This window comes from Euprymna scolopes, chromosome 7 (genome assembly GCF_053919585.1).
Source record: "Euprymna scolopes isolate OS-2025 chromosome 7, ASM5391958v1, whole genome shotgun sequence".
Taxonomy (NCBI): domain Eukaryota; kingdom Metazoa; phylum Mollusca; class Cephalopoda; order Sepiida; family Sepiolidae; genus Euprymna; species Euprymna scolopes.
Genome location: NC_136488.1, coordinates 106,816,829 through 106,839,215, shown reverse-complemented (window position 1 = coordinate 106,839,215; position 22,387 = coordinate 106,816,829). Strand labels below are relative to the sequence as shown.

The 22,387-nt window shown below is 35.8% G+C and overlaps 1 protein-coding gene across 1 annotated transcript in view; it reads left to right on the top strand.

The window, feature by feature from the left end:
• LOC145279881 (glucosidase 2 subunit beta-like) overlaps window positions 1-22,387 on the top strand; it is a 152,106-nt gene that overhangs the window by 83,716 nt on the left and 46,003 nt on the right. Inside the window, exons 4-6 of the mRNA XM_080131340.1 lie at window positions 5,730-5,787; window positions 7,391-7,508; window positions 18,172-18,235. Of these exons, the coding sequence (XP_079987466.1) occupies window positions 5,730-5,787; window positions 7,391-7,508; window positions 18,172-18,235 (240 nt within the window). The remainder of the gene's footprint in view (window positions 1-5,729; window positions 5,788-7,390; window positions 7,509-18,171; window positions 18,236-22,387) is intronic.

Sequence of the window (22,387 nt, the reverse complement as noted above, 5' to 3'; positions counted from 1 at the left end):
AGAGAACCATGGCTGGCTGTTAGGTTTTTGCTGGAACTTTTTTGAGGGTATGAAATGGTCAATACCTACAATTAACCATTCCGTCAGGTTTGATACTATAGAGGACACATCCTTTTTAAACATGGAACGCAGTGGTAGATCTGATATAAATGTACAGTAGCTATCCCAGTCAGCCTTAGTGTATCGGTACGATGGAGAGGTATGTCTGGGGACATATTACATTTCATTTTTATCTTAATTGATACAATAGAGTGGTCGGAAGATCCAAGAGGAGACAACAGAAACTGAACATAGTTCAGGGCAAGTTGTGAGAAAAAGGTCTAGTAGACTCGCATACTGGCCATCATTGTCGGGCACACTGGTGGGTTCGTGAACAATCTGAGTGAGGTCATAAGCAATGGAGAAATCATGACAGAACCTCCCCTCATCATCGGTCTTGTTTGAGTGGGTCAACCATTCGACGTCGTGAACATTGAAGTCTCCACATACGTGAATGTTAGCTGAAGGATAAGAAGATAGGACTTGGTCAATTTTCTCAGATATGCTTTTAAAGATAGTAACTCCGCTGTTGTGGGGGCGATAGAGAGTAAATATAAATGCAGTAGTGTGAGCTAATGCAACCCGGAAGCACATATAGGGTAAGTTAGGATCTTCTCTGGAGATATCCCTACCACATGGAAAGCCATCTTTGATATAGGCACATATTCCATGCCCATGGCAATCTTGGTGGTCAGATTTAGAAGTTAGAGTAACCTTTAATTGCAAACTCTTCTAGGGAAATAGCCTGTCCAATGCCAGTTTCGCTTAAAAATAAAAGGTCTGGTTTAGTCTCCTGTAATTGGGTTTCAACCTCTGGAAGGTTAGAACGTAGACCCCTGATGTTAGAGAAGGAGACATGGTAGTAGGGGTCTACGTTGGAAGTTGGAGAACCGGGTTTAATCATAATCATTAATAATTTTTTCTTGAAACTTGTCTTGATGGAATTTTGGAATTTGTGGACTAGGTCATCAGATTTACTTAGAGCAGGACAGAGAGAGGAAACTAAGAGAGAAAAAGAAACAAATTTTTTTTTTTTTTTTTTTTTTTTTTTTTTTGTAGAATATAAGGTAAAGCCGTAACAATTAATTACCCACTAATATGGCATCGAGAGGTCCCACCAGAAGCTACTGCATGGTACTTTGCACCTGCTGATAGGACAGCCTCCTTAGTGGTTAATCCAAGGTTCGGGCCCCTGACTATCAGGCGGATAACGTCAGCCCAGATAAAATATTTACCTCCAGCACCCTTACTAGTGACATGGCTACAAGAATAGACATAGAAACAGAAAATTTCTATCTCTGCCAACTGTTTGCACAAAATACTGCCAACCTAGAAAACAGCTTTTTCTTCTCTCTTTGTCAGAAAAATCACTCATTAAAAAATGAGGACTGAGGGACAAATAAGGAGAAGCGAGAGTAACGAGAGCTGCCGATAACACATCCACTTATATGGTAAATTTCATTGCTTAGTCTTGTGTTTTAACAAAGATATGACATTTTTACTGAAAAAGTAGTGTAAAAAATGTGACAAAACGCATATGGTCTTAAAGAGGGAAAATATCCAAACGTGTGTGGCACAAAAATAGTCATAACTTCCTTAATTTTTATCAGATTTTAAAAATTTAAAAAGATTCTTTCTTAGCTCATCAAGCTCTTTCTATGTATACCAATATTGAAATATTTTAAGCTATTTCAATTTTTTCATGTGTATTGCTAGTCTGAATGGCAACATACTCCACGTCAATAAAAACGAGAACATGGTTACATTTCATAGTCAACTAAAACAGTTACACGTTGTGCAAACAATATCTGTTCAGAAAGTGGATGATCATTTTCCACACAGGATTATGCTTGTTTCTAAATTATTCAGCCAACGACTAGTTATATATATATATATATATATATATATATATATATAGTTCTTGTTCAATAGTTAAGCCATTGACAACAGAAGTAATTATTTTTTTCACAGTACAGATGTTTGTTTCTCATGTTCTTGCTTTGTGACATTTTTTCTTAACTATTCATGTGTGCAATTTTTATCGTGCATTCATATAAGAAATTAACTTTTTTTTCTCCAATTTACAAGTTTTCTAGCAATGCTTTGTTTTCTTTTTTACATTTGGCCTCAAACCGGAAGTTACCACAAATGACTTGGATTGTGTAACTAAAGGATTATGGGTGCTCATGGCTCCCATTTGGAACATGTATACTGTTTATGTAGCCCAATATTAGACTCCGAGATGGGTGGGGAGCATAAACAATGAATTTAAAATATATATATATATATATATATATATATGACCAAGTATAAAAACTCCAAGCGCTAACACGTCGACTCGGATAGTTCAGATAATGAACTACATCAAACATCCTTAAAATTTATTGTATTGGAATCCACTGAAGAAACCAAAATAACTGACTTATCACCGTTTATTATACATAAAATTATATCGGCATATATTACCCCCCAAAATGTAAAAACTTTAAAAAAGAAAACCCTACTGGTGGAAGTGGAAAGAGAAAAACATGCCACTTTTCTCTTAGAAATGAAAACTTTCCACAACATAAATATCAAAACTTATCTACACAAGAATCTGAATATATCCAAAGGTGTAGTAAAATCGAAAGACCTATCAATGTGCACTATTGAAGAGATAACAAAAGAACTTAAAAACCCAGGAGTAACAAACGTTAAAAGAATTGCAATAAAAAAAGAGAATCAGACTATACATACGAACACTTACATTATGCAGTGCGATAGACCCACTATACCAAAAGAAATCAAAATTGGGTCCAACACTGAAAAAGTTGACCCCTTTATACCAAACCCACTTTGGTGCTTTAAATGCCAGAAGTTGGGCACCATGAGGATGCATGTAGGGGGCGAGCAGTGTGTGGCAGATGTGGCCAGAGGGATCCAGACCACACTGTCAATGACTGCAATCTTGATTGCAAATGTGCAAATTGTGGAGAAAACCATCCTGCTTATGCTAGAGCATGCAAAATCTGGAAGAAAGAGAAGGAAGTAGTGTCAATAAAACATACCAAAAACATCTCCTTCCTCGAAGCCAGGAAAATAGTAGATGGATACATGAAGGAAAAGACGTACTCTCAAGTCACCTCAAGTTGTATATCATCCAACATCACTAACCAAGACTCCAAATACGAAATACTAATAAACAAATTGCTACAATTGGGACCAAATGACTGGCCCAAATTTATGAATTAAATCAAACCAAACATATCATCAAAAATTAATCATCCCATTAAATCATCAACTAATGTTACCAATAAAATAAATTCTCAACTAAAATCAGAAAATCCAAGAAAAGTCGATCAAAAGAAAGATCACAAAAATCACCAATACGTCGTGCAGATGCTGAAAAAGACAAAACTAAGGAAAAACAAAATCAGTTAAAAGAAAAACCACACAGGTCACCAATACGTCTTCCCCGTGGTGAAAAAAGCACACTTGAAAAGCAAACAAAAAATACATCTACCAAAAAATAAAATAATATAAAGAAATTACCACGAACAGAAGCCACTATTACTACTACAAATAGATTTACAGAATTAGAAGACATGGAAACTGAAGTTACTCCTCAAACCAAAAAAAAAAAAATCCTCATGAATTAGAAGAAAATCCAATGGAATTGCTGTGGATTGAAGGCAAATTACAATGAAATTTTATTGTTGCAAACCAAATTTAATCCTTTGGTTATTTATCTCCAAGAAACCTTCCTTAAGAATGAGGACAATTTGAATATAAAACACTATCAGCACTATAACTACATTCATAATACAGGACTTAATAATATTGTAACCCTTTCCCCCCTCCCATTGCAAAACCCAATCATATTCTGCAAGGCAGAGAACAAAAATGACAAAATCCACTATAAAACAACCAAATCAAAAGCTACAAACTAACGATTGAAAATACAAGGAGCTTGAAGAATAAAAATCTCATAAAATAACTGGATACATCATCAAATACTATTCCCAAAATAACTGGATTTGGCATTAACCCACAAAGGGTTGATATGCCGTTAAACAAAAAAAAACATTTGGCCTCAAAGTGTAAAGATGCAGAGGCCAGCTGAAAATCTGGCTCGGGATAGTGAAAGAGGATGCTGAGCTGATCCTGGATCCTCCCCTTTATATAATTTGCTGTTGGAACCAAGATTGACTTATGTTTGTATCTGCTTGTGTAGTGAACTGTCGCACGCTAGTCAGCATTTGTTTGCAACATGATAAATTCTCTGTATGGAGCCTGCCTAACAATTCCAAGGTGAATGTCGAAACCAGTACAACTAAATCAAAGTGTCCTGATATACTTTATCCTCAGTCAGTGAGGAAATTAAGGTAGTTTAAATTTTTGTTCTAATCCAGAGTGCCCCTTTTTGGAAGCTAGAGTTTCCCACATTAAAATCTGACCATGTGTCAAAATACAACTATTATTATTTAAATTCTAGTGAGGAATTATGAATAACACAAAACAGAAACATACCATACACTTTATCACACATGTATAAAACATGTAATGCAGTCTATATTTACTTGCTTATGATAGGGATAGTTTTTAGTGTGGGGAAATCAATTTTCTTAAAAAATGGAATTGCCTCCATTTAAAAGGATTGCTAAAGAAAAAAAAAATCTGTTCATTATTTTTTTTCCCAATAAACTTTGAAAACGTTGAAGAAAAAATTTTTTATATTGTAAATGAGTAGTCTAATAGACTAAAAACACAAAAATGGTTGTTTTTTATGAGAAAGGCTTTTCTATTTTGAGGAAAGCAAAGCAAACTATGTTGTTATAACGAAAATAAGTTAATGTTCACGATTCCATTAGCAACATGTTGAATCAAAAAGACATAAGGTTTTAACGAATGATCAAATATTTATATATACATAAAAATAATTCTGAAATCATCATCTATGTGAAACTTAATGATGTATATCGATATACCTTATCAATTTTGAAATATTCAAAGTTAATTTTGATCTGTCATATCTTTGGTTCTAGTATCTGTAAAAAAAAAAAACACAAAAACATTTCATCTTGGTTTCAATAGCCTGTAAAATCTCCAGAATATCTAATCAAATCTAAAGATTTTAATTTGAACGTAACATACAAAATATGAAAATTAAAAAAGTTTCTGGTTCGTCAATTTTGAGCATTTTAAAAAATTGAATTTGGGGTATAAAAATATTTAGACTTTAAAGGCACATGAAATTAACATCATTGGAATACTTATTCTCTTTCCATATAATTGTTTTATAGCATTGGCTCACAAGTAAGAGATCGCATATTAGGTGTAAAAATTTGCTGACATCCAGCAAAAAGATGGCATTTAATGCTAAGTGCTTTCAAGTCCTCTGCCTTCCTCATCTACAAGGTTTTATAATCTGAAAATGTAGGGCTTGACCGGAATTCCTCCATCCCCCGTTTTGTTTTTGGCATTGGTTTTTCCTATTCATTCTAGAATCAGATACTTACATGAAGGATCAAGTAAAGGTTGCTAACATCCACAGTGACAGTGATGGTATGAAATTGACAGAATTTCAACTTGTAACTCCAGGTCATCAGTACGCTTTGATATTCACTTTATATAACTTCTCACCTTCCACTCATGTGTCTTGTTTACTTCATGTTTTTTTTACCGTCACAAGTTTTTTTTTTGTTTTGTAGATTGCTGTGATGGACAAGATGAATATGATGGAATTATCATGTGTACTAATAAGTGCAAGTAAGTATATTTTTAGGTCATTATCTAAACTCGTTTTCATTGTAATATTCTGAGCTGGAATATTTCGAAACTGGTAGGTTTGTAGCTTAAAAAAATAAAACAAATAAAAGCATGCTACAAGGATATAAAGAAATCGCCAGTGTTATAAGGACTTAATTTATAGAGAGAGGTCTTATCTGTCATTTTAGAAAGATTGTCTTTCATGAAAATCTTCAGTAACAGAGAAAAACTAGAAAGATTTAGGAAAATCCAGAAGGCCCCAGAACTTTTAAGAAAGATTAAGAGAATTCTAGAATAATCTAATAGTGGGTGACACTCTCTATAAAAGATTTTCATGCTAACCTGGCAGTTGTGTGTTTGTCATGATAAGTTCAACCTCAACTCCGGCATGATTCCAAGGTTATAAATCCACCAAAAACGTCCTCTTTAAGATCTGTTAACAAAAAGTAACTTCTTTTGAAATATTTCTTTGACCAAAGATACCATGATTTAAAAATTTTGAGACATCTTTATGTAAGTAAGTAAACTACTCAATGTACTCTGACCTCTTAATATCCTCATCCACCTCCCTGCTACTAGGTTTTCTGACTTCATTGTCAGTTTAAGTAAAACTAATTTTTTTTGTTTTTCGTTTAAAAGTCTGACAAGGTAACTTTATTAGCTTGAAGATTAGAAGAAATACATTAAATAAAACAAAATGAAAATTTAACATGGATCCATGCTGTTTTTTTTTCAATATATATTTCATTCCATTGAAGGAACTTTGTCAAGAAAGTGTGTTGCCTAATGTATTAGAGTAAATGATAGATTTCCAACAAATAAGCAACAAAAAAATGCAAATGGCAGAATTTGTGATTGAAAATGGAACTTTTCAGTTAACAGCTGCTGTTGCTATGTTAGTAATTCTTGAAAAATGCATTCATTTTAATTTTTCTAAAGCAGATTATTTTTATTTTTTAAAGAAATTGAATCCAAATATATTTTTTTCTCAAGAACCCAGACTAATATTTAAAAAAAATACTGATCGATCAGAATCAAATGTTGATTTTGTTGAAATAAAGTTATTAAACGTAAAGATTTGAGAATTTGACTGACTTTATTACATGGATAAAATAATATTTTTGTACATAAAAACATTCTGAGAAATGCAGCCACATATTTTATGTCTTGGTGGTACTAACCTGTTCACCCGTCATAGCTTTTTTTTTTTTTTTTTTTTTTTTTTTTTTAAATTTAATGAGTTCTTTGACCCACAGATTGGATTTGAATTGATTCTTGGGAAATTATATGGATACCCAATTTATAATCTTTTTAATAAATAGTAATGTTAAACTGCAAGGTTTCACAAATTAATTCTGAAAAGAAAAAAAAAACATTTTAACAATCGCAAATGACTTAAATTGGTACAATTTCAAGCATAAATTTAAAACAAAATGTCTAGTTACACTTAATCACAGTTTAATTAAAAAGACTTTTTTTTGAGAATTATTACAGAACAAAATTTTTGTAATTTGATTAACTATTTTAAAATAATATTCAACTGTGAAAAGTTTGAAAATGAAATATAAAATATTTGTTTTAATTATTGTTTTTGTTGTTTTAGGGAACTTGGTAAACAAGCACAAGAAGAACGCCAGAAAATCCATAAAATGCAAATGGAAGGCTATGCTAAAAAGCAAGAATTTATTAGTGAAGGTCATGTGGCTATTGAAGAAAAGAAGGTAAGCATAGCAAAAAATGTGACAAACGTTTTATTTTTTTATTTTATTTTTTTTTGTGTAATTAAAACACCAAATTTATATTCACAACAGAAGACAGCCTTTTGCTAATCAGCTGATCATTTGTATACTATTGAAGTTGTAAGGTACATAATGTATCCCATTATTCATTTTTATTACCTTCTAAGTCAATACGAGGGGCTTGCAATAAGTAATGCCCTGACCCACTTCCAGTTGTCTGATCTAGCTGAAATTTTGCATGTGCAATTATTTATATCTCTATGGGTTATGTGGCAAATTACAGCTCTGAACTAATTGTGGTTTCTGTTTTACAGGTGTTTGAACTGAGTCAGGTGTGAAATAGAGCCTGCTGAATGTCGAGTAGTGATCCGGTTTTTGTATTTGAAAGGACGCACACCACAAGAGACTTTTGATGAAATGAAAGAAACTTATGCTGATAATTCCCCATCATATAACCTTGTAAAACGCTGGCATCGTGAATTCAAACATAGACAGAAGTTTGTGGAAACAGCTCCCAGACCTGGTCCCCCCCTCCCCCCCCCTTCTGCCATTGATGAGGCATCTGTCCGTCAAGTTCAGGCTGCCATTTTGGAAGATCAGCGCATTACTATTCGCCAAATAGCTCAAGATGTCAAGATTAGTACAGGGTCTGTGGAAACTATCATTCATGACCATTTGCATATGCATAAGGTGTCTGCCAAATGAATTCCCAAGTTGCTCACACCATTCCAGAAGCGAGAACACATCGAGTGCTCAAGGATGAATTTGGAGATGTGCCAAGAAGACGATTACACAGGATGAAACTGTAACACCTTTTCTGATGAAGCTTGGCTAGGACCCCTGTTTATCTGGAAATCTCGGCTTGTATCGTCTAGTCCTTCTCTGAGGGTTGTTACATTGAATCCTGTATGCTGAAAGCAAATATCGAAGCCACAGGCAGGAAGAAAAACAAACTCGTGAAAATCTAGTCTACAGAATTAATTTCACAAACTTATGTACAAATGTTTTTACAAATATCATTCAGTTCTTAGTAAGTTTTTTAAAGTCTCAAATCTCTTCACAGTGAGGTATGTGGATGGGGTGGAAGTTTCCCCCAGCCAATAAGATTTCGCCACGAAATCGAAAAGCCCCAAGTTTTTGCATGTGTGCAATTCCCAAATTTGGGATCCGAGTTCTACAGACATACTAATTCTCACTACTCCCTAAGGTCAGATGTCAGTTCTGACATCCGACTTTGAGTTCACCAAGGCCAGACAATGTTATGCTTTTCTTGTTTCTTGTCATGAACTTTAGCTGCAAAATATATTTCTCTGGTTTCAAACAATATCTATTTTGACATAAAATAAAATATATATATTTATATTCTTTATTTTAAATCCTCGGGGTATCTGGCGTTATCCGGGAACGATTAGCTATCTAGCATAGTTACTCTTACTCGGCCCCTCCTAGGCCCTTTGGGGGGGTGTTGTAAAGCTCCCCAATGAGGGATTATGTCACATTTGCCCCATTAGACTATTGCTTCGTAGAACCAATGGAGTCTAATTCCTCAACACACTACTCCATCCCTTTTTACAGTTCGCCGTCAGATTTTTTTTCATAGACCCTTCTCTCCATCCTCAAATTACCCATCAAAAAAAAAAAGTAACATGTATACAATCCCATATCCACCCTTTAATCAGGGTTCTCCCCCTTTTTCATTCAAGTCCATAAGAAAGTCAATTCAAAAAAGTTTGTAAGATCATCAAAAAGTTCAGAGTTCATCCGGGCTAACACAATCTCTCTTTTTTTTCACATGCAAAATGTTCCTTTTTTTCTTTATTTGTATATTCTTTTTTTTCTATTCACATTAATAATTCAAAGATAATCATCATTTAAAAATTGTCACTCAATAAAATGCAACAAGTCCATCAATCTCCAACAACAGCAAAATTATCGTCACTAGCATGCTCACTCCCGCTCCTGTAACCATTACCTTATGAAGCCTATCCCTAGCTTCTGTAATCTCCAGACCGTTTAATCGGGCCTGTAATTCACTCAAATCTATTCATCTAATTCCTCCCATAGCTTTTGGTAGCCTAAGTCGGGTATGTGGCGGTCCCAGAGGTCAGCGAGGTTAGTAAATTGGTCATTCGCCCACTCTACCTCAGGTGCTTTTAACAAATACTGTTCCTCAACCTGATAATACACAGTTAACCCTATGCCTTTTCCCCGGGCTTCACAATCTCTGTCCAGTTCTACCATAGTTAAAGGTGGTCCCACCTTGATTATCCCAGCAGCTGTGTTACCGCATACCTTGGACAATTCCATCTGTTGCGTGGATACCAACCAGGTGCCTTCAGCTACTCTTATAGCCAGTGGCAAAAGACCTTCGCTTGCCACTTCAACCTTGCAAACGCTATTTATCACTCTCTCATCCCCCTGAAATAATCCCAACACACACAACTCATGATCTCCAGTAACATACAGTGGTCTCTGTGACTGGCAAATTCCAAGACCATTATTTTAGCATATTCCTGCCTCTTGCTAATTCAACAGCATGAATCTATCTCTTGCCATATTAAACGCTACATATTCAGACTCCACTCTGTAACTGGTTACCAACCCTAACTTGGGTGTGTCCAGTGGATATGGAACAGGTGGAGTAATAACTTGATAAACCTCGTATTTAGTTCCTCGATCCCAGAGGGGTATAGATACAAACACTAATATTCTTTCAGCTTCTAACTGTGCACTACACCCCAGGGTGATATAATATTTCCACAATCCTTCCTCGGGGTTAACTGGAAGTTGTAGGCGCGATGGTAATTTTTGCCTTATATCTTCTAACACATTTCACAGCTGATCTGGATTTATTACACTGGGGGACAAATGTCCTAATGCTAGGGCATCCAATTGGGCCTCTATATGAGTGGTCCACTCAACCAATGACTGCTCGGTGCGTTGTCACCGTCACAGCATATGCATTAACTGTAAATGTTCTGTAAAAAGGTTTCCCCTCTCGAAAACTCAGTCTCAATTCGACTAGACACATTCCACAATTCTTCATGCAAAATTTCCAATTGACTGATTATATCATTAAGACCTTCCCTATTTTTCTGCACTTCTACTCTCGTGATATTTAGTATTGATAACCCCTCCTTGGTAACTTGTGTTAATGTTTTCTGCCCTCGCTCTAACTGCTCTATTCGGATCCTTATTAACTCGAGATGCTCTTCTGTAACCACTCCAAATAATGCTTCTAAGGCTTTGCCTATTATTGGTATAACTGCTCTCTTAGGCCTGAGTTCCAGGTTCCTAAATCTTTGATAATGGTTCCTTTGATTGGTCCACTGGTGCCTCAAAATGCGCGTCTCGTCCTCTAAGGGACCCAATATCTGCATATATTGCACCACCTGTTCATAGGTACTAATTTTCTCCTTAATATATCAAACTGCTCAATCCCTCTTCTATGTGTGCTAATTAATTCCTTATACGGCCGCAAATCATTCACTAGGGTTAGCAGTCGGTTTGACTGGGTTATTATTACCTCGCTAGTTTTTCTGAAAATGGCACCCCTTCTAACAAGCAGTGCAGTAGATGTCCACAGCAGTCCTAACAGGAGCAATACCATGATCGTCCTCATCCCTACAACGACAGGAAGAAATGGATCGATCAGCGACTCGATCGTCCAACTGATACATCAAGAACAACGTATGGCGCCGGTTGCATTTGACAACTGTGGTGGCTGCCCAACAATAAGGCATTGAAAGAAACACGACCACGCCCAATCGACGACGCATCACCAACAATAGAATGACGAGACAACAAAATTGAAAGCACAAATAAATCACCAGGAACCCTCTTCCCATAGTAACACCATGTGTGTGGATACTCCGCCTAAGAAAGAAAGCGACCATGGTCGGCCAATAACATCAACAAGAACAATTTCCCAAGGTTCACTCCTCGGTTGTGCCGCATATCGTCAAAGGTTCTAATACAAGAAAGAACTCGCTATATCAATAGCAACGCACATATAATCATCACGCAAGATCATTGACGACAAAAACATTTTTATATCACTAGTTATAAAATGTCGTACAAAGGTCATTGACAAAGAATACGTTCATACCAATAACTACTCGTAGGTGACTCAAAGAATTAAAGAACAACTGTGGCCGACCAACGTCGTCATGCATCAAGCAAAACCATTTCTCAAGGGCTAAAAAACCCTTCATCGTTGTCGATTTCCCAGCAGGACTGTGTCAGCAGATCATGCAAATTAGGCATCATCAATTAGAGCAATTTATCAACCAGACCGTCCCCAGTCACCACACCCAATAAAAAAAACTCGATTGAGTCGTCACCATTCTTCCTTATCCCTAATTTACCACAGGGATCTGAAGGTCGAAGGTGCCATCCTTCCGCCTCCAAGAATACACGATTCCTCGATTTATCGAACCTGGTTCGATAATTCAAACACATATAAAAAATTACAAAATGTTAACCACGCCCCCAGTGCCTCACCCAAGGACATGCCCGAGTGGGCCCTGCCAAGACACACTGAATAACACAAAGGGCTAGTCAACCACAATCACTACCTATCCTAACAGTACAGTTAAAATGTTCCGGAATTCATTCCAACTAATTACAAAAAATCAATTACTAAAATGCGTAATATTTACCGACCTCGCAGGTTGCGCCCCTCAAGGAGACTCAGTTAATGCCTCGCTCGCACGAGAATCTGTCTTTTTTTCAATTAATATCTCCAGGTGCGAATATCACGCACCTGATTTACTCGCAATGGAAAAATCCATCTAAAAAATAATAAATCACTTTTCACGCACAATTGAGTGTACCACACTTCACTCAGTGATGCTAATAATTATTTCCAATTATTCTTCATTCAGAATGCGTCCTCTTTAACCCTTATTTCGCGATTAAGAAATCCCTCCTGATTGAGGCAAAATTTTAATTCCTCCAAAAGTCAGTTCAATCGCCGAAATTAATGCTTCTAATTATTCTCAACTGAACTCAACTAAAATTTGTTTAGTTTAATAAAGAAATCCCTCCAGACTGAGGTAACAAAAAATAATTTTCTGTCAAAAATCATTTCAATTCTCAAAATTTAATATTTCCAATTATTCTCATTTGAATGCATAAAAACACAACTCTGAACAGTTTAATTCTCACAACAGCGTTCAACATCGCTACATAAAAACACAGCCGATATCCAGCTAAAATGTTTCGTCAAAGTTCACGAACTGCTTAAAATAGTATTCTCATTTTTTTTTTTTTAAAAAGAAAAAACAACTTTTTTTAACTAAATTCAATCATCAGAATTCTTCCTTCACAATTTAAAATTGTAATGCAATTACAGTCATAAATCATTATCATCAGAGCCAACCCGCTCTCAACAGAACTCTACGAATAGTCACTTTAAAATAAGTGAACAAAACTCTACCCTTGTATTAAGCTATTTTCGAGGTAGGGTACTCATTTTTCCTTCTAGCCTCGCATCCGGTGGGTCATGGAGCCACATATCATCCCATTTCCGATTTCTCATTCCCCAAGAAGCAGGTATTCTCCCACAATTCTCAATTTAACCTCAACCACGTCATTCGTCGTTGGCCTCTGGTAACATCAACCAGAATCAAGCCAGTCTTCCGACCCTCCAGAGGTTTTTCTGGGCTGGCGGGTTGTCTCTTAATATCTTCGTAAGTCAACATCGCCGAGAGAACTGCTAAGGCCTTCTCTCCTTCATCGTACAAAGTTAATTCCATCCTGACCTCTGCCACCATCACCACCGTTCCAGATGTGACCCGTCCTTGTTGTTATAATGCCCGCATCACGTGATCCCCTTTTACGCTGGGATTGCAATTAAGAATTCCTTCTTATGTCTTAACTAGACATTCTCGCAAGGATTTATTTATCTCATCGTTATTCTGGATTATCTCTTTACGCCCCCATGATATTTAAATATTCAAATGTACGCAATATCAAAGAAAAATCAAAGAAAAATCGCAAACACCAAAAGAATAATAACAAAAAAAACAATTATGCAATCACCAAAAAAAAAAAATGTTAAACAAAAACTTTTTCCACCTTCTCTTTTCTTTCTTTCAAGCTTTTAATTCAATAAAAAAAATTTAAAAAATATAAGATTCATTTAAGCGTCAATTGGATTACAATCGATTGTTCTAGTATTTAAAAAAAACAATAAAACTTTCTCTTTCTTCTCTCTCAAGCCTTTTAATTCAGCAAAAAGAAAATATATAAGATAACTCAATCCCATAAAGAAAACGTCCAAGCCACAGTGATTGGTCTGTTTACCTCAGTTTTTTTTCTCTCTTCCTATTTAAAAAAAAAAAAAAAACAACCCTTCGTACCAGGCTGCAACAATGCTATTATGGCCTGGATATGACTATGTGTACTAATACGTTAATTTCACAGCGACAAGCAAAACACACCTCTTTCTTTCTCAATATAATCTTTCTTACTCTCTCTCTCTCTCTCTCTCTAGGCCGATTTGCACAGACAATAAGAAATAAAGGTTCGCTTACCTCGACTCTGTTGCGTCTTCTCTCTCTCTTTTTTCTCGTCGTTTTGCGGCGCGCACTTGTTGAATCTGTCAAAAGTTTCTTTTGTTTAAAGTTTTTTTTTTTTTTAAAATGTCCTTTTCACGCGTGCAAATTCTTTTTCTGACTTAGTTTTTTTCCAAACGATTTTTTTTCAACCGGGCGTTTCTTAAAGTTTGTTTTTTTGTTTCTTTTTTGAAATGTCCAAACGTTTTTTTTTCAACCGTGTATTTTTCTATATTCTTCAGCTCTGTCTCTCCTTCCTTTTTTTTTCAACTGTCTCCGTCTGTCTGTCTCTTTCTTAGTATGTCTTTTCTGATGCCACTGATAATGTAAGATTATAACGCAAACCCAACTCCGTCTTTTTCTTTTCTTCCGTGGTAACAAAAAAAAATGAGAAATATTAAGTCTCACCCTTTTTTCGGGTCGATATCCTTGTCATGACCACCAAACTGTAACACCTTTTCTGATGAAGCTTGGCTAGGACCCCTGTTTATCTGGAAATCTCGGCTCGTATCATCTAGTCCTTTTCTGAGGGTTGTTACATTGAATCCTGTATGCTGAAAGCGAATATTGAAGCCGCAGGCAGGAAGAAAAACAAACTCGTGAAACTTTAGTCTACAGAATTAATTTCACAAACTTATGTACAAATGTTTTTACAAATATCATTCAGTTCTTAGTAAGTTTTTAAAGTCTCAAATCTCTTCACAGACAGCGTCAGACGGGTGGATGAGGAGGTAGAAGAGTCATGTCCCTATACGGTCTGTTCTCCTCGAAATCAAAAAGCAATCTCTCTTTCTCTTCTCCTCTGACTAATTTTCACGCGACAGTCGTATATATAGTGAGGTATGTGGATGGGGTGGAAGTTTCCCCAGCCAATAAGATTTTGCCACGAAATCGAAAAGCCCCAAGTTTTTGCATGTGTGCAGTTCCCAAATCTGGGATCTGAGTTCTACAGACATACTAATTCTCACGACTCCCTAAGGTCAGATGTCAGTTCACCCAGGCCAGACAATGTTATGCTTTTCTTGTTTCTTGTCATGAACTTTAGCTGCAAAATATTTTTCTCTGGTTTAAAACAATATCTATTTTGACATGAAATAAAATATATATATTCATATTCTCTATTTTAAATCCTCAGGTATCTGGCGTCACCTGGGAACGATTAGCTATCTAGCATAGTTACTCGGCCCCTCCTAGGCCCTCTGGGGGGGGGGGTTCTAAAGCTCCCCAATGAGGGATTACGTCACACCTGGGTCCATCACTATGATCCAGAGACCACAGCCCAGTCAATGCAGTGGAAGCACTTGGATTCACCACCTTCAAAGAAGGCAAGGGTGCAGCCCTCCACTGGCAAGGTCATGCTCACAGTCTTCTGGGACCAGGACGGAGTAGTGATGACAGATTTCCTGGCAAAGGGTACCACAATTACAGGAGCCTATTATGTTTCACTTTTGAGGAAATTAAGAGAAGCTATCAAAATCAAGAGGCGAGGCAAGTCGGCAAAGGTACCCTCCTCCTGCAGAACAATGCTCCGGTCCACGACTCGCATGGCATGTGGGTATGAAATCCTCCCCTATCCTCCCTATCTCCTGACCTTGCACCCTCTGACTTTCACCTCTTCCCAGCCATGAAGTTTTTTTTGAAAGGAAAGTGTTTCCCAGATGATGCAGCCTTGATTTCTGAAGTCATGTCGGGGTTGGAGGAACAATCTTGGGTGTTTTACAAAAACGGTCTCCAGAGCTGCATCAAACGAAGGGAGAAATGCATAACTGTGTGGTTCCTATGTTTTTTTTAAAAAATTTTTTTATTTTAAAAATTTTTTTTTAATTAGATTTTCACCCCAAACAAGGCAAATTGCCACTTTGGTGTAGGGGGCTACTATCAGGGGCAACAACTACTGGGGTAATATGTAGGGATTTGGGCAGCAAGATGTCGGTTCACGTTACACTTGAACTTCTGCACGTCAGTACTGTTGGGGAAGCAGGGACCTGGAATGGAATTCCAAAGTCTAGCGGTTCTGGGGAAGAAACTATTGGAGTAGAAAGATCTTTTACATCTAGGGATCTCTACAGTGTGGGCGTGGGATTTAGCAGCCTGTCAGGTTTGTTGAGGGTGCTCACGTCGTGGGGGCACAAGTGATTGCAGTTGATCAGAGCATTCACCACTAAAATACTTGTAAAACAGGCAGAGGGATGCAACATTTTGTCGATGGGACAGAGGCTGAAGCTTAGATGCCAGTTCAGGGCCTATCAGGTTTGCGACTCTCTTTTGAACCTTGTCAAGGAGCGAGAGACTAGTAGCAGATGCACCAGCCCAAATGTGACAGCAATACTCCATACATGGGCGAATGGTGGCCTTATAGAGGTACAGGATACTTTCGGGTGTTAGTAGTTGTCTAGCACGGTAGAGAGAGCCCACCTTTCTTGCAGCGGCCCTGGCAATGCCTTCAATGTAATTGTTCCAACTCATGTTTCCTGTGAACGTTAAGCCAAGGAGTTTTAAAGATGTGCTCTCAGATAAAGAGTCGTTGGCTATTGCTATAGATGGTAGAGAGGGTTTCTTGTAATTATTGAATGAAACTAGTTTAGTCTTGGCGGCATTGAACGTGACCAACCATTTTTGTCCCCATTCCACTACAGATTGGAGGTCTTCCTCTAGTGTTTCTGCCATTTCTTTAGAAATGTGTTCATTCATCTTCCTGTTGTGTCTGCCATAGAGTGTAGAGAAAGACTAATAAATGTGCCAAGTTTCATTGTTCTACTGCTATGGGAAGTGGGTCAGGGGCATTACTAATTGCACGTAAAACGGGGGATGGAGGAATTCCGGTTAAGCCCTACATTTTCAGATTATAAAATCTTGTAGATAAGGAAGGCAGAGGACTTGAAAGCACTTAGCATTAAATGCCATCTTTTTGTTGGATGTCAATATTATATTTTTTCTAAATAGTTCACATAATTTTCTTTTTTTTTAATTGCGACTAAGAAAACATGAGGATAATATATCCTCATCTTTTCTTAGTTGTTTCACAACGTTTTGGCCAAATATTCGTCTGGTTCTTTGTCAGGTGGTAACTGCGACGGATAGGAACTCTGAATCTCCTGACTGCATTCACTGCCTTCCGTAGTTGATGTTGTCTCACCACATTTTTGGCCAAGTAAGCCTCTGGCCGGCTTTGGGTAGGATTGAAACTGCTATCTTCAGACAATTCTTACCTGGACCATAGAGAGTCGACATCTCTATCAACTGCGCCACGGGCCCCAAAGGGGCGATCAAGGTTGAATTTTTTGGTCTTATAAATTGATGTTTATTTATTATCTGGTCTTCCATGGTCATTGGCCAAAAATATGGTGAGATGACAACAACTATAGATTGCTATTCTTGGTTTACTCAATGTCAAGACAGTTTCCATTAGAAAATAAATGTACAGAGGTAAGGAGACAATTAGGAAAAACCAAGCCAGTCCCTGACTTTAAAGTCAGTTTAAAAACTAAAGAAGTCTACCCTTTGAAAAAAAAGTCGGCATTAACCTCTGTTGATTGATAATGAATTTTATTCATTTTAAAATTCATCCACACATTGTTTTGATGTATTACAACTCTGCTGTGTAGTGAGATAAGCAATTCCTTTAAGCTTGGATTGAGACTTGATTGCTTTGTGTCTCCAGTCAAATTAATATATCCATTGGCACATATAAGTATAAAATGCTTACCGTATGGGATAACAAAGTCAATTTTTTGTTGGTGGATTAACTTCTCTGATTTCCTCTATGATATTACTAATCAAAATTAGTGTTCAAAACTCGTAATCAGATTGAATATGAAATTTGCTTTGTAAGAAAAGAGACCAATATTTGCTTCAGTTTGTATCTTTTTATTATGATCCAAAAAATTATGATTTAAAAAAAAAGATCACAGAAATAAGAACATTGTGTAAGTAAAACAAAAAACTGTTTTCATGACTATATGCTTGCAGAGAATATGCAATACATGTTATTTTGTTTGATTCTATTAAGTATTGGCGATAAAAAATTGTAACCTGTTCAAACAATTTTGCTTTTTGTTTTCTACTATTTTATTTTCTCTTCTCAGAATAAGTTGGTAGAATTGGAAAATTTGAAAATTGCTGCTGAACAAAAGAAAATTGAAATGGAAGGTAAATATCTTTGAAAAATTCTTTAGTGGTATATCATTTGTTGTCTTTAAAATGTGAATGTCATAAGATGTTTGCACTGTTTTTCTTAGTTCTTATTCTGTTGCTGCTTTCTTAACACTTAGTTAAAAACATTTTCCATCTAACACATTCATTGATTCCCCCATTATGGTCACTTATATAAATGTACATTTTATATTCTACATCTAAATATAAAGTTTTGCATGGGTTTGGATACCCTATATATTAATTTTCATATCTGCAGACCAAAAACTTTAGGAGTGTGGTAGGCAAAATTTTTAAACAATACATAAATATGTAGAAAAAGGTTTGTGTTTATTATAACGTTTTTACGTAAATTTTATGCAAGTATAAATCATGTAGAATATTTGCATGAATATAATTACATGTAATAGTTAACTAAAGATAATAATCCACAAGAAAACTGAAAAAACTAATAGGGAATTTATTAAAATGAATGTTTAAAAAATATGCAAATTAGTTAGATCTTTTGCAGATGAATGTAATTTCACGACTCATATATAACAAAGTTATATTTTCTTTTTAAATAAATAGAAAAAAATTTTAATATGAATAGCAATACACAAAAAAAACAAATTTATAAGAATATAGATATATTTATATGAAACTAGCAGGATCTGCGGAAACTCCAGTTATATCCTTCATCTGTTGTATATTGTTGTCCTGTTTAAAAAATATTTTCATCTGACACTATGATATTATTGGATCCTCTTTATTCAAATTGGTTAATGTCGTTTCAGAATAGACCGCTCACCCCACCCTCATCCAATCAGGTAGATCTCCAAAACCTTGCAGGAGTTTAACATATTTTCATTCTATGGATTACCAGTACACAAGGCTGAACTTCACATTATTATAGTATTCTTTGGACAGAACACATACTACACTTTGGATTATTTGTTTGTAGAAAGTATAAAAAATTACATTAAAGCAAATTATGCACAAGACTGAAAAGTGTATGGAGAAGTAGATGTTATTGATCTATACTGATGAAAATGTCTATCTTACTCTTAACTAGAATCATCTCAATCACCATATTTATACGAGTGATTGTCTTATTTAAGATATTCTCAAATTTATTTAAAATTTTGTTAAGAAGCATTACACCAAAATAAAAACTAAAACTGAAATAGAAAACCTGATGGTGCAATTCCCTACTTTTCACATTAATGGAGGATTTCAATGCTCACAACAAAATGTGGGCATATGAAAATGTCAAGCAAACTTGAAAAATTATTGAGATGCAACTAGAATCACCTGAAATATGTATACTTAATAACAAAACACACATATGCCCATACCCAGGCAAAGAAACAACATTAGTTATTGATCTAACTATGCTCTTCCACAAACTTTATGGACTTTCAATCAGAGGTACATAATGACCAGTGTGGTAATGACCACTTTTTAATTTTCCTCAAAACTTAAACCTACAACAGAAGAAATAAAATTAAAATAGCAAAGCCATAAAGCTAATTGGACCAAATTCAATAAATTTTGTTCAACATTAATCAGCCCAGGTATAGCTAACAAACCAGATCCAAATTAACTTTCACCAATATAGCTAATTAAATAGCAACCACAACAATTCCAAAATCAACACCATGATTCATAACAGAATGCAACCAACGGGGGAAAAAAATCTAAAGTTATTCAAGCAGTGCCCCACAAAAACCAACGTTTAAAAGTAAAAACTAGCCCAAGCAAAAGCTTGTTATCTATAAATATAAAAGCGAAAATGTATGTATGTATGTATGTGTGTTCGCTTTTTCTGTATGTCTGCAAAAGGATTTTTTTCGGCGGCTTCTTGAAGCTGTCGCTCATTTTTAAAATGTTTTATATCATGTCGAAATCATAATATCTACGAGTTACGAACGGAGGTCGCCTGTCTATTTAATTTGCCCGACTCTGAAACGTTAAATATTCAACATTTTGGGATCGCCGCATGTTACTTTAATTTTTCGGTATAAAAAAAGCGAAACTCGATTCAAATCACTGGCGTCAATGGTCTCTAGAAAGTGATGTAATGTTTGGTCAATGTCGGCATATCAGATGGTTGCTTTCATTTTGAGACGATACACTCCTCTAATAAATGGGCGGAGTTGTTTTTCCCCAAAGTTAGGTAAAAACAAACAAACCTGGTCATTGACCTCATTAAAAACTGTCCCGCAGAAAATATTAACTGCTGAATAGCTATTGCTTACGTCGTCATCGTCGTAACGCTCGTACAAAAATGTTAACTCTACGACTTGCGTGCGGGCACCTGTCAATTTTGTTCTTACTTAAATAAATTCAAATATCTTTCAGTAACTCATTCTGGCTGGCCGAACGGTTTATGGTTCATGTTTTTTTCACATTTTATTTTCCAACTTCGCCTCAGGGCTTCGGGTTCGATCCTACAAACTTACCAAAACTTTTTACCCCCCCGGTTTCTTTTTAATTTAAGAGCACACACACCTCGAAACACCTGGGCATCGCCGGGTACCCCTGCTAGTCTATATAAAAGCGAAAATGTATGTATGTGTGTTTGTACGTCTGCTAAAAACTTTCGACAGACTGAACAAAAATTCACAAACTTGAAAAATTGGCCAATAATTCACAAAATTGAAAAATTGGCCAAAAACGTTAATTTTTTTCACCCTGAAATCAGCACTTTTCTAGGGTGGGGGTAGCAAAAACCGTCCTCATGACGAGATCGGTTCTACGCATGCATCAGACGTCATAACCTGATTTAGTTTAAATATTTGAAGAACTGACACAATTTCATGTCCGTCGTGTTAGCTCAGTTGGTTAGAGCGTTGGGTCATTAAATGTTTTGGGTTCGAATCGTGGTGTGAGATGTCTCTTTTTTTTTTTTTTTCGATTTTTTAAATTTTAATATTGAAGCAGGATTATTTAAGCCATTTTTCACGTAATGTTCGTTTTTCTGTTTTTTTTTTTTACTTCGCTTATTCTTAGGTTTTCATTAACACCCCCCACCCCCCGACAGACCACACACACCTACAAAAACTCAGACAACGGCGGGTACCCCCCCCCCCTCCTGCTAGTATTATAAAAAAGCAAAAAGAAATCCGGCAAAGTTATATCTGCAAATTAAACAATAACCACTCTTCTCTACAAACAAAAAAAATATATATAGGAATTAATAAGAAAGATAACTGAGACAAAAACTCAGAACACTAATAAACTTTAAAAGTACACCAACTGGAAAACAAATCATAGATAAGAAATCACGAACATAATCACAATAAAATTTAACCTAAACTCCTCATTCAACCACTGCTCCACTAAATTCCAAAAATATAAAATCAATTCAGAAAAAGAAAAACCTAATTTCACTTCTAACAACAAGGAATACTACAACTCTTTATTTACTAAACAGAACTTACAAACTTGATACATAAAAGCAAAGAGTTACTGAACCAGTCGACATCTATTAACAGTTTCTGAAACACCTGCCAAACATTTTCCTCAACATTCTTCTACAAATCATTAACAACATATGGTGGTCCAAGAACCTCCCTAAATACTGACTTAAAGCCAATTCCTAAGCAAGAAAAGGACCACTCCAACCCTAACAATTATCACCCCATCACTCTAACAAGTTGTATCAGTAAAACAATGACATGATGGTCAATACAAGGCTGATATGGCATCCAGAAAAATATAACATCTTATTAAAACACCAAAAGTGATTCAGATAAACCAAGACACTTACAACTAACTTAGCCAACATCCGACTAGAAACATTCATTAATAATAGTCTAATAAGAAACCACCATGTAGTTTCAATCTTTTTTGATCTGGAGAAAGTATCTAATACTACATGGAGCTGCGAAAAAATATTCACAATATGAGAATCAGGAAACCTAGCAATGTTTATCCAAGAATTCCTTTCTTACAAAACTTATAAAATATGCTTGGGAAACACAATAATATCAAACCAATATATACAAGAAACAAGTACCACAGGGTAGTGTACTATCCATTAGTCTATTTCTAATTAAAATCAATGATATAACTGAAACCATTCACATCATATTTGAAAAAACATTTGTTGACAATTTCTCAATTACTTGTTCATCACCAATATAACGAAATAACCAAAAAAAG